The 15,852-nt window shown below is 37.8% G+C and overlaps 1 protein-coding gene across 1 annotated transcript in view; it reads left to right on the top strand.

Moving 5' to 3' along the window:
* Positions 1 to 15,852, top strand: part of LOC127037293 (uncharacterized) — a 120,639-nt gene that overhangs the window by 99,968 nt on the left and 4,819 nt on the right. The window contains exons 12-15 of the mRNA XM_050928808.1: positions 2,364 to 2,538; positions 8,316 to 8,477; positions 11,017 to 11,106; positions 13,532 to 13,676. Of these exons, the coding sequence (XP_050784765.1) occupies positions 2,364 to 2,538; positions 8,316 to 8,477; positions 11,017 to 11,096 (417 nt within the window). The 3' untranslated portion in view covers positions 11,097 to 11,106; positions 13,532 to 13,676. The remainder of the gene's footprint in view (positions 1 to 2,363; positions 2,539 to 8,315; positions 8,478 to 11,016; positions 11,107 to 13,531; positions 13,677 to 15,852) is intronic.

Below are 15,852 nucleotides of genomic sequence, written 5' to 3'. Positions count from 1 at the left end.
GCAGGAGCGTGGGTGGCATATGAATTGGAAAAGTGAGTAATTTTTCTGAAAATAATTATACAGGTTGAACCTCTCTAGTCTGGCACCCTTGGGACCTGACCAGTGCCGAACCAGAGAATTTGTCGAACCATTTTCTGAAAATAATTATACAGTATTGTAGCAAGTTGGTCTCTTTTTATTTTTATCTCACTGAGGTGAACAAATGGAAGAATGCTTGCAATGCCGTCTAGCCAAGGCTCACTGGCTCTTTTCATAACAAAGTGTTAGTGTTGTTACACAATTTTACTGTATTGGCATAAGGAAATAATTAGATAAAGCATAAAAAACATAAAATAATATGAAAAAGAAATGGATAATAATACAGGTAAATCTATAATTTACTTACCTAAAATGATGCCTGAATTCCGCTTCCAAAGTGATGTGACAGTAACGGCTAACTCAAATTACATTTGAGTTACATCTGGGGTCTCTGTTGTAGGTATATCCAGGGTAGATGAAGTGGAGGCAACGGGATTTTCGACTGTAGAGTGCTGCTCACTGCTCCTCTACGCTACCTTTCACCAATCTTCCAGCTTGGCTTGCCTCATTTATTTTGATTTTTCATTAATTAGTTTTTCTCATATCATATAGAGAGGTGTGATTTCTTGCTCAGAAATGAAATGTCTTTGCTCCAGTCCTTCTATTAAATTTGTTGCCAACTGAATGCATTTATCGATAGAAATTTTTTCTGCGACATCCTCATCATCATCTACATCACCATCACTGGCTTCTTTGTTATCTTTGGTTTTTCCCTGCTGTACCATTTGCACAATTTCTTCATCTGTCATTTGATTAGCAATTGGTGCATCTTTGTTGCCTTCCATCCAGTCTAGTAAATTTTCCTCTCCCAAATCCTTGGCCAGCTCAAGCACTACAAGGTGGGACATACCACTGGCATACTCCATTAATTCACTAACAATGTTTTGGTTTTCAGACACTTGAAATCCAGTGAAATTGGACTCATCATTGACATCAGGACTGTCCTCATACATTAAGACTGGCCACAATTTGTGCCATCCATTCTTCAGACTAGATGGAGTTACTCTTTCCCAGGCTCTGGCTAGTGTCCAAATCATATCATTGAGGTTAAATTTTTCCTAAATGTCAAACTCTTATCATTAAGTAATACTAGCAATCGGTGCATAAACTTGAACTTGTACATACACTTCAGGAATTGTAAGATACGCTAATCACAAGGCTGAATCAGTGAGGTACAGTTTGGGGGTAAATACAGTCCCACCACATTATCTTTGACAAGCAACTCTGCTTTAGGGTGGGCAGAGCAATTGTTAAGAATCAGCACAATTTTGCACTTCAGATCCAGACCTACTGAGGTGCAATGGGCTCTTGCCTCCAGTACAAAATATTTCTCAAACCACTTGAGATGTAGCTTTGTCGTTATCCATCCCTTTTTGTTGCCAGGGTATATCGCTGGGAATTTTTCACCCTTTTGAATGCCCTTGGGTTCACACTCTTTTCAATAACCATGAGCTTGCATTTGTGTGTACCTGCTGCGTTGCTACAACCAAGGACAGTTACCCTGTCCTTCAACTCCTTCGTACCAGATGGTGGCTCCTCTGCATCTGTAGCCAACATTTTTTTAGGCATACAGTGCCAATAGAGAGCAGTTTCATCAGCATTGTATACCTGCTCTGGGGATAACGTCTCATTTGCAACTAACTGTGCAAATTCATCAACGTACCTAGCGGCAGCTTCCATATCTGCACTTCTTTTTTCATCACACACACAATGTAGACTAATGCTGGGCCCGTTTTTTAATTTTTGAAGCCATCCTTGGGAATAGTCACACTCATGCTACAGGTTAAGTTCTTTGTGGAATGTTTTTGCTTGTGCCATCGTTATTTTGTCTGAAATGCTAACACTATTGTTCCTACGAAGCTTGAACCAATGTTTAAGTGTACTATCTAAATCGCTGCTTTTCTGCTCCCTCAGTGTCTTACGAACACTCATACTTTTTTTTTACTGTAACTTTTGGCAAAAAAATTAAGGATTTGATTCTTTTGCTTCTTCAAATCATACACTGTAGATGACCCTACATTGTAAAACTCACACAAGGCATGTACCGATGTGCACTTTTCCAATTTCTGCAACAATTCCACCTTTACTATATTGACATTGACACTAAGATCATGCCGGACCACAGATGTTGCCAGTCCAGAGAGTGCTGAACTAGAGAGGTTCAACCAGTAGGTACATCCCAGAATGGAGTTTGGGGCCGTGCAGTGGATTCTCACAGTGACAATGATGCAAAGTAATTGTTTTTGTTTCATTCATTTAATATTTCTTTTCTTTTTTTTTTTAAGGAAACTTGGTTGAAAGAATTTGACCCTCTTGCTGTGGAGTTAACAGTTTCAGTATTTTATGGCCTTGAAAAACTGTGTTCCAAGACTAGCTCTTTTAAACCCTCTCTTCTACAGAAAACCAAAGGAAAAACAGAAAAAAAAAGTGAAACCACTGAATTTATTGTTCAGTTCAATGGTATGAATCTTTTAGTCTATCATTTGTTGGTATGCATTCTATTTTGTTGTTGCACTTTAAAAAAAGATTTTTAATATTTTGCAACTCTTTTTGATCCTAGCATAAATAGTTTAAGTTCAAATATATTTAGTAGATTTAAAAAAACAAAAACAAAAAAACTTTCAATTAATTCACGGTGAGCCATAATAGGTTCCCTTTGTATTATGTTATCATTTTGGTCCTTACTTCCCTTCAGCGTTTTCAACATAAACTTAAAAAGTCTTTTTAAAGTGTCTCATCCAGTGGTGGATGAGGGTTAACTTGGGGTCCTCCAAAACCCTTTGTATTATCTATGAGCATGTCTACACTACAAACTTTAATCAGCCTATGTTAGGTGACGGTCGACTTACAGGCACCGCAGTAATGACTGCAGCAGTTCGTGTCCATGCTACCGTCCTCTGTCGGTGATACGGATTTCACCAGGAGCACTTCCACTCACTTAAGAGGAGGGGCAGAGTGAAGGGCTGAGAGCCCGGGCTCTTAGCTCCTTGCACAGCTCCCTGCCAGCGGCCCAGCTGCCCCCGGTCAGACAGACTTTTCTTCTCAACCAGAGTTACCACTCACCTGCCTTATACTAGGGTCAGAATGGATTAAGTCAAAGTATGCCTTAGCTTCACCAGCACTATGGAATCTCAAACACATCCATTTGTTTCCCATCAAACATGTTCAAAAGACAAATAGAAACATTAAAAACTGCAGCCTCAACATTTTATTCTGAGCAAAACAGGTTATTTTATCTCCCACTGTGTATCATCCCCACTCCTGAGCTACCACATTTGCCTCCCATCCACAAACAGGGTTTGCAGGCCCCTTCTTCATATATGGTGGTCATATCACCTGTTTCCTTATATCCGTAGACAAATATTTTAATTTGTACATTACTGGGCATTATAATTTGGCTGTATGTTTTCTGTAAATTAAAGAAAAATTTTTTTGAACCTAGTGGAGTTACGCCAGAGATCTGTTTGGCTGACTATCTCTCATTTCTTTTCTTCATCATTGCCTTTCCTCCTTACTGCTTTTTCTTCTCTTCTCCTGATTTTTCTTGTTAATATTTGCTCTTTTTAAGGCTTTTATCCTTTCACCCCTCCTTATCTTCAAGGCATTTCCTTCTGTTCTAATTTTTTATCTTTGCAGTTTTGTATTTTCCCTCCTGTAAGGCCCCTATCAATTTTTCCTGTTAATATTTTTTTCTTTCCTATGTGATACTTTGCTGTGTCTTCTCCTTTCCTTTAATCAAAATTCTTCCCTTTCTATTATCCTCCTCAGCCTCAGGTTTTGCCCCTGGATGGAAGGATGGTCCAGTGGTTAGAGTACTGGCTTGAGCCATGCAGAAACCCAGGTTCCATTCCTGCTCTACAACAGCAATCCTGTGGTATTTTGGTCAAATCACTTAGCCTCTCTGTCCTTCATTTCTCCATCTGTAAAATAATATTTTTAATAATAAAATGAAGAATGTGAAGCTCTTAGGTACTAGGATAATGGGAGCCATATAAGTACCTTAGATAGAGATGGGAGTGCCAAGTGAGTGGGCCCTGTTGGTCCACCTACATTCTCTTATCTTTCTTTTAGCTTCAGTGCTGCCTGCAATATGCTATTGCCATCTGCAGGGAGGAGAAGTGCCTCAGCACCATCACTGAAATCAGATCTGTGGTAGTGGCCCAACCTCTTCCTGTTCTGCCAGAGTATATTGCTGGAAGAAAGAGACTGTTTGCTCCTAACCCTGTCAATCCACTTTGTGCCGAAACCTGGGTCTTCTCTACGTGATGGGCCCATATTGGAGAAAGAAATATGCTTCCCCTAAATCTACTCTTCACAGCCTAGGAAGCAGATGCTCAGCAGCCTTGGATTCTGTAGTTTCTGGTCTTTTTGATTCTGTAAAAATTCTATCCAGCCTAGCCTGTGTCCAGGTTCCATCCATCCCCTTTCAAAGGGGGTACTGCTTCCCTACCAATTCTTGCTAAATGGCTGTCTCATAAATGGGCAGCTAAATTAAAATGTCCTTTTTAAAAGGGAATTAGTGAGCATGTGTGGAGGCACTGAGGAAAGGAGAGTTCCTGTCCTCTACTAGTTACAAGACCAAGTTTTTCATGTAAAGGAAAATTATATTTGGTGTGAAAATTTTGTCAGCTTAGATAAGAGACAAAATTACTGAATTTTGTGATTCTAAGAGCCTTTATAGTCTTAAAAAAATCCTGTAGATGAAGGTTTCTTTTCATGTAATCATCTAGTTAAAGTTATGATCTCCCCCAGCTGTTGATGTATGCTTCAGTGGAAAGACAGTGTCAACTTGCCCTTTGGTTGCTGGAGTGAAAGGTTACCGAGTATCTTTTCATTACAGTTGTCATAAAGCTTAGATAATGTAACCAGCAACATTCCTCTGTGAGCCTGGTGGCCAAATAAAATAGTCCAGTTGCACAAGTTATACCAAGAAAAGGGAGAATCCTTTATTAAAAATATAATGTCTCTTGTAGCTATTATTCAGTTTCCGTCTTAAAATGGCACTGAATTATAGATGGGTTCCTAGGGCCTGAATATATGAGTTGCTGAGGTCCCTCACCTGCCATTGATTTCAGTGAGAATTGAGTGTGTATAAGATCGTGCAAGATCTGGCTCTAATGTCCCAATTCTAAAATATAGATTTTAAAAACATAAGAACAGTGTAGGTCAATTATAATTTGTTTTAAAATAAGAGTGGCTGAGGGCCTTCTAAAATATTTTTTGGTTGCCGTAAGGAGCTATAATTTTGGAATTGTGGAATTTTCCATTTCTTTGTTTTGATTTGTTAAACTAGGAGTGAACCTGTCCCTCACTACCTGACTTTGAATTGAAATTTGGGGCAAAGGAGAAACAAGACCTCATTGAAAACCAGGCATTAGTTGAATTACACTGGGTAAATAAATTAACTCCTAATATTGCTCTCAATTTAAAAATCAATTATTAAGTCGATGTTCAATTAATTTAGCAATCTCTTTTTGTTTTGTAATACACTGTACAAGCCAGTCAGTGGCTGCTGAAATTGACTAATGCCCTAAACAAAATGGAGTGGCTTAAATAAAACTCATAAGCTATTTATTGCAAGTATACTACAAATCAATAGAGATTACCTCTGTTATACAGCAAGACACAACATTAAATATCTTTTTTTTTCCTTGTGAGGAACTGAAGTGTTCTGCTGCTTATGGTTTCCATTAATGGGTGTGCCTATTATGAATAACTGAGGAGAGCAGGGTTAGAAGAAACTTGCTGGCACATGATGGCATATATTACATTACATAGATCACTGATGATGCGCTGGAAAGGTTTTAGCTGAGGACTTTCTTGTTAAGAAAGAAACCAGCAGAACTCCACTGGCCATCACCTACAGTCCTCCGCTAAAACCGCTCCAACACCTCATCGGTGATCTTCTACCCATCCTGGACAACGATCCCTCGCTTTCACAGGCCTTAGGGGGCAGGCTGGTCCTCGCCCACAGACAACCCGCCAACCTTAAGCATATTCTCACCAGCAACCACACACGGCACCATACTAACTAACTCAGGAACCAATCCATGCAACAAACCTCGATGCCAATTCTGTCCACATATCTACACCAGCAACACCATCACAGGACCTAACCAGATTAGCTAAATCATCACCGGTTCATTCACCTGCACGTCCACCAATGTAATATACGCCATCATATGCCAGCAATGCCCCTCTGCTATGTACATTGGCCAAACTGGACCATCCCTACATAAAAGGATAAATGGACACAAGTCAGAGATGAGGAATAGCAATGTACAAAAACCTGTAGGAGAACACTTCAACCTCCCTGGACACACAATAGCAGATTGAAAGGTAGCCATCCTGCAGTGAAAAAACTTCAGGACCAGACTCCAAAGAGAAACTGCTGAACTTCGGTTCATTTGCAAATTTGACACCATCAACTCAGGATTAAACAAAGACTGAATGGCTAGCCAGCTACAAAAGCAGTTTCTGCTCCCTTGGTATTCACACCTCAACTGCTAGAAGAGGGCCTCATCCTCCCTGATTGAACTAATCTTGTTATCTCTAGACTGATTCTTGCCTACATATTTATGCCTGCCTCTGGGAATTTCCACCACATGCGTCTGGCAAAGTGGGTATTCACCCACGAAAGCTTATGTTCCAATACATCTGTTAGTCTATAAGGTGCCACATGACTCTTTGTTGCGTTTTACATCTAGAAAGTGGCTTATGTGGAAACAGAGTGAAGGGATTCAACGAAGATTGTCAGAAAGGGTTTCAGTGGTATTAGTGGGAAACTCAAGCCTGAATTTTCTTGACTACTTTAGTATAATGATCAGTGAAATAAATAACAGATTTGTTTAATAATGTTTAACTTTGTTTATGTTAAGAAACATTTGCCTTTGATTGGATCTATCTGAGTTTATAAATATGGCAGAAGCTAAACCCTATATTGTGTTAAAAGTAGTTTACAAGTCTAAAGGCAAAGGTATGTAATTTTTCCTTCATATTTTATCAAAACTGTATATTAAAGACAGAAATAATAAGTGATGCATGTAAAATATATTGAGCAGCAAGTTCCCCAAGGAATTTACTGCATGTTCAGCAGTGCAGCCCATTTTCTAATGTTGTTCCTGCAAACACTAATGACTAAGTATCTGAGTAATTTTATTCAAGTGAGTGGTCCTACTGGAGGCAATGAGTTTATTTATGTATAACATTACTCATGTAAGTTTACAAGATCAAGGCTTTTTTTGCCTAACTTCTGTAAAAACAAGGATATTGGCTTAGTTAAGGAAAGTCCGTTTCTTATTTTCCGCATTTAACTCTCTACTTTTCAGTTTTATAAATGGAGAAGCCCTAGATGGAGGGCTGTATTGTATTGTACAAATGTTTTGTATTGTTCCTGGGATCCTGGTGGTGCATTCCAGAACTCTACTAAAATGTATAACTTGTATCTATAATATGCTGACTCCTGCTCCCATTGAAGTCAGTGGCAAAACTTCCATTGACTCTAATGGGAACAGCAGAAAGTCTGTGTTTTCTAACATTTTTGAGGTAAGTATTATACTGCTGCTAAAGATATGTTAGAAAGTTCCAAAAGGATCTTATAAGAAATTTATTGTGGAAAGTGAACGATTAGGGCTCCATTCTGCAAGGTGCAGAGCACCAGTTGCCATGTTTCTGATCATCCTCATTCCCAGTGACTTCAGTGAAAGTTTGGGGTCTTCAGCAGCTTGCCAGAAGGGCTCAGAATCTTGCAGGATTGAACACTAATAGCATTTTGCTGAGACATGCATGTGTAGACAGTTATTCAACTTATTTCTCTATACCGAATTATACCAAATTGTGTAGTTATTTTTCTATGTGTGCAAATAAATGGAAACCAGGATAAGGCCACTGAATTCATTTCAGCTTGTTACTTGGCATCATCTATCGAAGGTGTCTATTATCTTAATATCGAAGTGACTATTAATGTAGGGCCAGATTCTGCCACCCTTACTCACATCAACTAATATATTACTGCACATGTAGTCCAACTGAAGTCAATAGGACTACTTGTGAAGTAAAACCCTTACACTGAGTAGTATATTAGAATCCATCTTGGCTTCTATATGTAACACTTCTTAAAAAGATGCTATAAAGATGAAACTTAGAAGCAATTTTAATATACCTGACCAATGCACTGTACAAGATTTGAATAGTTATGAGTAATAAGCCCTTTTGTGTGTGCATGTTATATTTTGTAGACTCACTGACTCTCGGATGGCAAATGGTGGATATATTTCAGCAAGAAACTACAAATATTAGAGCTATCTGGACACCTAAAGAGTTTTCTACAGTTGTTCCACTGCATCCTGGGAAACTTCCTTATAACATTATGGATTATACTTTGAAGCATGTCTCAAAAGGTAATTTTAAAAATTAAAGTGGTCACAGTACTATAGATGAGAGAAATATACACTCTTGAATAATGTATCAAATGTTATCAGCAGTCTAAAATCTTGTCAACTTCTCAATAAGAGTTCCTTTAGTTATTTTTTGTAGTGATTATTAAGTAACGGAACACTGAGAAAATGATGGGTCTGATACTTAACTGTCTTGCATCTTGTGTAGCCATTCACACCTATGCAAAGTAAGTATAAAATGCTACCACCAGTCTAAGTGGACATTTCTGACTTGGAAGCATTTTATACTCACTAGTTATCCTGCACTCACTTTGCACAGATGTAAATGATTACACAGATGCTAGGCAGTGGACAGAGAGTCAGACTCGGGGGTTTTTTTTGAGGCAACATGTGGAATTCTTATTTTGCTGTAACCATGATTTTAAGTTAAAGTCTACACTGACCTTGACCTCATTCTGTAGCAAAACAGAAAGAGTGGCAAATGTTTTCTCGGTCAAATAAGTTCTTTTTTAAAGTATGAATACCATGCTTTTTCATATCCAGGTTTTTGACTTAATAGCCAATATAACCTTCAAATAACATTCCTTTTTAGGGGCTTGAATAGTGTATGGTGCTAAGCATCCTTTACTACCATTGATTTGAGTGGAATTCAGGGTTCTTGGTACATCAAAGGGTTGGACCCTTAGAACCCCCAGTTTAATTTTTTATAACATTGGAATTTGAAAGGCAGAGCAGCTCCAACATAAAATACAGTCTATGCACAGCTGTAAATCTTTTAATAGTATTAATAATAGAACTTACATTCTTCAAAGCACTAAATATATATCAACTATTTAATTAGCACAGCCCTGTAGGAGATAGGTAAGTAAATGTTGTTGTTACCTCTCATAAGATATTTGATCCTGTTTATTTACAAAGAATTATACAAAGTCCTTTTTCTCTGTACATGTCTCAAAAGGTCATTTGCAGTAGTATCAAACAAGAGGGGACAGTTTCCTTGCTCACAGTTTCAAGCCTGCCTTTCCACCAGTGTCTGTCCAAAAAGCTCTCTCTCGTCTTTTCCTCAGGACCACACTACAAGTGCCTCTCTTTCTGTCTCCTTGTTCTGCTTGCTACTTTCTCAGCTTTATGCCTCCTGCATAACAATATTTATGTTCTCATTTTACAGATGTGGCATATGAAACATAGATGTTAAAGTTAAAATTGTAAGTCTTGGTTGCCTGAACTAAACCCACATACAGGTAGCTAAATAAGAGGTCTGCCTTTGAGGGGTGCCGAGTGCCTCGTATCACCTGTTAACTTAATTTGGGACACCTGAACGCCTCTGGAAAATCAGGTCTTTTACGGTGTATAAATATGGATATAAGCACTCAAATTTTTAAATTTTGGCCTAAGAGGCTCGGTCAAGACTGCATATCAAGGAAGTAGCAAAGCCTGGATTAAAAACGGGCACTTCTGAGCACTGTATAAGACATAAGTAACAACTACTGTTTTGTAATTCCTGCCTTTGGCCTCTGTACTGAGTAAACCATACCACAGCTTGTAAAATATTAAATTAAAAATTAATTTCAGTTGCAGCTTTGATGGTGGGTTGCTGGAGGTGAGGACGGAGCAAATGGAGGTGTCAAGTGTGGCAACTAGGTTTGAGGACCAACAACAGATGACACTGGGATTCGGGGACAGGCAGAACAACAGAAGATTCTGGAACCAGGAAGTTGTACAATAGATGTCAGGGAACAGTATAGCCACAAGAAATGTAAACTGAAAGAAGAAACCAATAGAAAGAAGGAAAGAGCAACAGAACAAAAAATGGGGAAAGATATAGGCAAAGCACCAAAATAATTATTTTCATTTTTATTTTGTATTGAATTTAAAAATCAGTGGGTCATATTCTGGCTGGTGTATTAAAACCAGGCTTTGGAGCGGAGCCCAGAGCTGGAGCGCGGAGCAGCTCTGGAGCAGTGGAGCTGTAGGTTTTTGTCTGGAGCTGGAGTGGAGCCGGAGCACGGCTCCAAAGCCCTGATTGAAACAACTATAATGGATCTCCAAAACAGCCATATATATATATACGGTGCCAAAGCAGCACTGACATTTTCTGTATTTTGGCCAAGGCTAACCCCAATCATACAGCCTGAACTAAGATCAGGGATAGTCTGCACTGGAGTGGACATAAAGGCCATTGCCAGGTCAGGGTCTAGATGATAATATACTTGTTGTCCAGACCACAAACCCCAGGTCAGACCTAATAACGCCTCTTTGTGGTTCTTGACACAGAAGGCCTGCAGAGTGATTTCTGTGCAGCCTTCAAGGGGGCCAGCGCAAAGGGAGCCAGTTCAACATTGTAGAGTGTAGTGTAGAGTTTTGTTTAATTTTCTTAATTGATTTTTCAACATGCTATTATATTACATTTGCCTAAGTAATATAACAGTTTAACAGCATTTGACTTTCTGAGTATATTTCTTTCTGTGTGGGTATACAGGGTGCTATTTTTTTAATGTACTGGAAAATATAAAAACAATAGACAAATCAATTATATCTACAGACTTGGCCCAGGGTCATTCAAATATCCAGTTAATTGTTTGTGATACATCCAAGGAAAGAAATAGAGAAACAACCAAATGAGAAGAATAAGGTAAACACTGAAATTATGATAAACAGAAATATTTTTATGTCATTCATTGTTTGTATCCTGATATATTTATTGTTGCATAATTGACGTGCTGAAATATGATTGCAATAATTGGTTAAAGAACATTAAAACATTAAATAGTTCAAATAATTTTCTACATTTAGAATTATTTGCCTATGATTATTCTTCAGATACATCTAATCCTTGTCTATTCCTTTTGAAATAAGTCTCTCTCTTTTGAACTTTACCAAGTTATCCATTTTCAGCATTCAGTGCTGCAGTAAAAATTTACTTCTGTAAATCTGGTTTGCTTGTAGACAGAGGCTGACACAGTAGATATAGTACAGCTGCAGAATTAATGTTCACACTCCCATGCTGCAGTTTTCCCATATGCTACATAAAAATGCTACACACTTTCTCACTCTAAAGCTGCAGTATTAGGGTGTTTAACTGATTTTATGCCTTCAGCTTGGTTAATGTTTTCATTTATATACAATAGAGTTTTGCACAACCTCTGCCAAACAATATATTGCAAAATAATTTACAGTAAAACCATAATAAATGTATACAATGTATTGATTTAGTATTAATTTTCAAACTGTGAAAGTCAATGGATCATAAATCTGCAAATAAACTGGCCAAATGAAAGAGATAACTGACCAAAAAAATTAGTCACCAGAGAGTTGGCTGTGTTGTATATGTGCTTTTTAGACAGTTACAAGAAAAAATATTTTGGAGAAAGGTTCTGTAAATTATAAAATTAGTAACATAAAAATAATATAATACATTAAGAAATAGACCATTTCAATAAAATAGTGAAGAAAACCACCCAAGAATCTGAATCAGTGTCTTGACATTCTGTTATCATAATTCAGTTAACATGAAACAGTATTGGAGCTGCCTCCCCAGTTTCAGTATTTTGCGGGAAAGGGAGCAGAGGGTTCAGAATGTATCAAGAAGTTCCTGAAGATGGTTTTATGTGTTATGTTAAAAAGGTGTGGGGTGAGCAGGGGATTTTTTGCCCAGTTTAAATGCCAGATCTCCGAGTCATAGAGTTTAAGGCCGGAAGGAACTAACAATCATCTAGTCTGACCTCCTATATGCCACAGGACACCACCACCACCACATGTTAAATCAACAACCGGAATTAAACCAAAGTATTAGCGCCCACAGCAGAATAAACTATTATGTGCCACAAGCAAAGAGTGAAGGGAGTGAGAAGACCAATGCTTGAGGCCTTGCAAGGGCAGGGAAATGATTGATTGAGAGATACTCAGATAATCCTAACAAGTGACCTGTACCCCCACACGCAGAGGGAGGGGGAAAACCCTTAGTCTCTGCCAATCTGAGCTGGGGGAAAATTCCTTCCTGACCCAACATATGGCAGTCAGTTAGACTCTGAGCATCTGAGCAACAACCAGCCAGCCAAGCACCTGAGAGAGAGAATGCTTAGTACCACCTCAGAGCCCTGGCCCTCTCCGTCCAAAGTCCCATCTCCAGCCATGACCACCTCTGATGCATCAGAGGAAGAAGACAGGAAAAAACAACCCAGAATACATTTGGTGGGAATACCTTCCTGGCCCCTGTGGCCTGCTGAAACCCTGAATCATATGCCTTTAGGAGCATAAGTCATAAACCTGAAATGAGACCCAGGACTGTTGATATAAATCCTATTGACTTTAGTGTAAAGACTATCACTGATTTCTGTGAGCTTTACATCAGGACCAAAATGGATCATGACAGAAATCACTTTGGAACTTTCCTAATGCTCATTAATTGATTAAACTGTGTGCTTTTATCACTTATGATGTGAAATCAGCCCCTGAAGAGCTTGATCCTGCAAGGTGTTGAACACCTTCAAGTCCCATTTACATTTAAGAAAATTAAAGTTAGTCACTCACCAATTCAACATAGAATTTAAGCATATCTTTAACTTTAAGGATATGCTAAATTCCATTTGACTTCTAACCCTATACTCAGCCAACTAGAACCTATTTCTGATAAACGACATTTTTTAAAAAGTCCAAGTGTTCTTATAAGTTGGTGAAGAACATTGCAATAATGTGTGGAAAAAATTGGTCACCCACAAATGTGCATTTTACAGACTTGGAAATGCTCTGCGCTAATGGAGAAAAATCTCAAAAGTGGAAGTCAATGGGATTTGTGCTCCTAAGTACCTGGGAAACTTTTGAAAATGTCCCCATATGTCTTTAATTTACAGTTGTTGACAAGTTGATATCATGAACTGCTTGCTAATAATATTTTAGGTATTCTTTAAATTCTTGATTTTACAGATGTTTGTAACTACCTAACAAAAAAAGTAATAGAAATATAATACCTTTTAGCTGATGTTTACCTGAAGAATATATAACATTTTATTGTTAATAACTGTCTAGTATAAAGTCCTCTGTTTGTTCTTATTTGTCAGGCTTCAAGAATCTGACTTTCTGTATGTACCTTGGATTCCATATAATTCCGCTCCCATATTACCAAGTCCTACATCATTAAACTGTCCATTTGATCTATATATAGATGCACTCCATTATATTCCTGATAATGCAACAATAACAAAGGTAAGCTTTGGTACTACTGTGGTTTCACATTTTAATTGATGTATCAATATTCATGATATTTAATAAGGTCCCAGGAGACAATAGGGACAGCGGCAGCTATGATGATGAAGTTTGCTTCTTCCAGTCCACCTTTTTGGCATTCCCACTGTCTCTTCCAGTGACCCCTGAATAAACAATACACAACAAGTGATGGCAACCTCATCCCATTACAATTAACCAATCGAAATACATTTTGGTGATTTAAACTATGAACATTTCCTACCATTCTCTAGAATCTTTCAGCTTTTTATGTGAACCACTGTCTTTACCAGGAGTCTTAAAGACTTCTTATCATAGTACTTGTAACTTAATCCAGTTTGTACCAATATTTCTGTCTCCAACTTTCCTTATTTTTATAAACAATTTATATAATGGGGTGAGTCTGACTTTTCTTTAAATTGGATTACTTAGAAAATAGGGCCTCTGCACAACAGAGTCAAAGGACCCTGTCTGTGTCTCTCCTTGTCCCATTGTTGCTGCTACTGGCTGTTGTTACTCATGCTTTGTTACTTTGACTTTATTAGCAGCACTCCTGAAGTAAGGACTATTCATGTGAGAACAGTTTCACAGGATTGGGCCCCAAATTTGGAAATTTGTAATAAAATTGGTGAAAAGTCCGATAATCTGTGTAGTATATACTGTCCCCAGAAAGAACAATATCTTGCCTTACAATTGAGGTAGTTATGTTAATTAGTTAAAAACTTCAGTAAGATCTTGGCACAATAACGTATCTGTATTCATTATATTTTAGTTGCGTATACAACAAGTGTTTGCATTAGGTTTCAGTCAATGCCTTGTCTGAGTTGTTGTAAACTCCTTTCAAGCAGTCACCAGACTAGTTAGATGGACACTATGGGATCTGATGGGATTTAACTAGGAAATCTAGGCAGACGTGATTCATAAGTCCTCTAAAATTTGATTCCAGACCTCAAAGACTTTCTGTACCAGGCTTATTAGGGCTGCCAAATCAGTCATCACATAGTTGTCCCCCAGGCAGAAAGTATTCTGTTTTGATCCAAGTCATTTTCAGAGCTGAATAAAAATTGACTTCTCTGTTCATTCAGCCCTATTTGTGTTCTGACACAAACATGAAGCATGGCCTTAATAAATATGTCTGAGCTATTTTAAAAAGTAAGCAAAACACAAATAAATACATGGCTGATGTTGTGGGAAAGACTGTGCATAATACAGTGAAGACATCTTTCAAGGACATATCCTAGAGAAAAATGCCAAGGCCAGAGAGAGGTTGAGTTGTCTGTTTTGTAGTAATGCTTGCATAATCCTTGAACTTCTCTTGTTTTAAACTTTATTAGGTTCTGGGCTCTTGAAATGATGTGACTTGTTCACTTACATCAGATTGGTCCCTTTTACTTTATTCTCTGCCCTTTTTCGGTCTGACCACACCTTCAACATATCACACTCTTCGAGCTCATGTATTGTACAGCATTATGTTAATTACTCCCAAGAATTGCGGTGAATAGGGTTTTTCTGAAAGAAGGGTTTCAAAATCAAAATCTGCCCTCAGATTTGCATTCAAAATGCCTGTTCAAGTAAATGGAAGTTGCAAACTTATATAAGGAATAGGGCTGTCAATTAATCACAGTTAACTCGTGATTAACTCAAAAAAATTAATCATGATTAATCGTAGTTTTAATCGCATTGTTAAACAATAGAATACCAATTGAAATTTATTAAATATTTTTGGATGTCTTTCTATATTTTCAAATATATCAATTTCAATTACAATGCAAAATACAAAGTGTACATTGCTCACTTTATATTATTTTTATTACAGATATTTGCACTATAAACATGATAAATAAAAGAAATAGTATTTTTCAGTTCACCTCTTGCAAATACTGTAGTGTGATCTCTTTATCATGAAAGTGCAACTTACAAATGTAGATTTTTCTGTTGTTACATAACTGCACTCAAAAACAAAACAATTAAAACTTTAGAGCCTACAAGTCCACTCAGTCCTACTTCTTCTTCAGGCAATTGCTAAGAGAAACAAGTTTGTTTACATTTACGGGACATAATGCTACCCTCTTCTTAATTACAATGTCACCTGAAAGTGAAAACAGTTGTTTGCGTGGCACTGTTTTAGATGGTGTTGCAAGATATTTACGTGCCAGAT

Source organism: Gopherus flavomarginatus, chromosome 19 (genome assembly GCF_025201925.1).
Source record: "Gopherus flavomarginatus isolate rGopFla2 chromosome 19, rGopFla2.mat.asm, whole genome shotgun sequence".
In the NCBI taxonomy this organism is placed as follows: domain Eukaryota; kingdom Metazoa; phylum Chordata; order Testudines; family Testudinidae; genus Gopherus; species Gopherus flavomarginatus.
The sequence above is the reverse complement of the archived record's forward strand: the minus strand, read 5'-3'. Positions and strand labels throughout refer to the sequence as shown.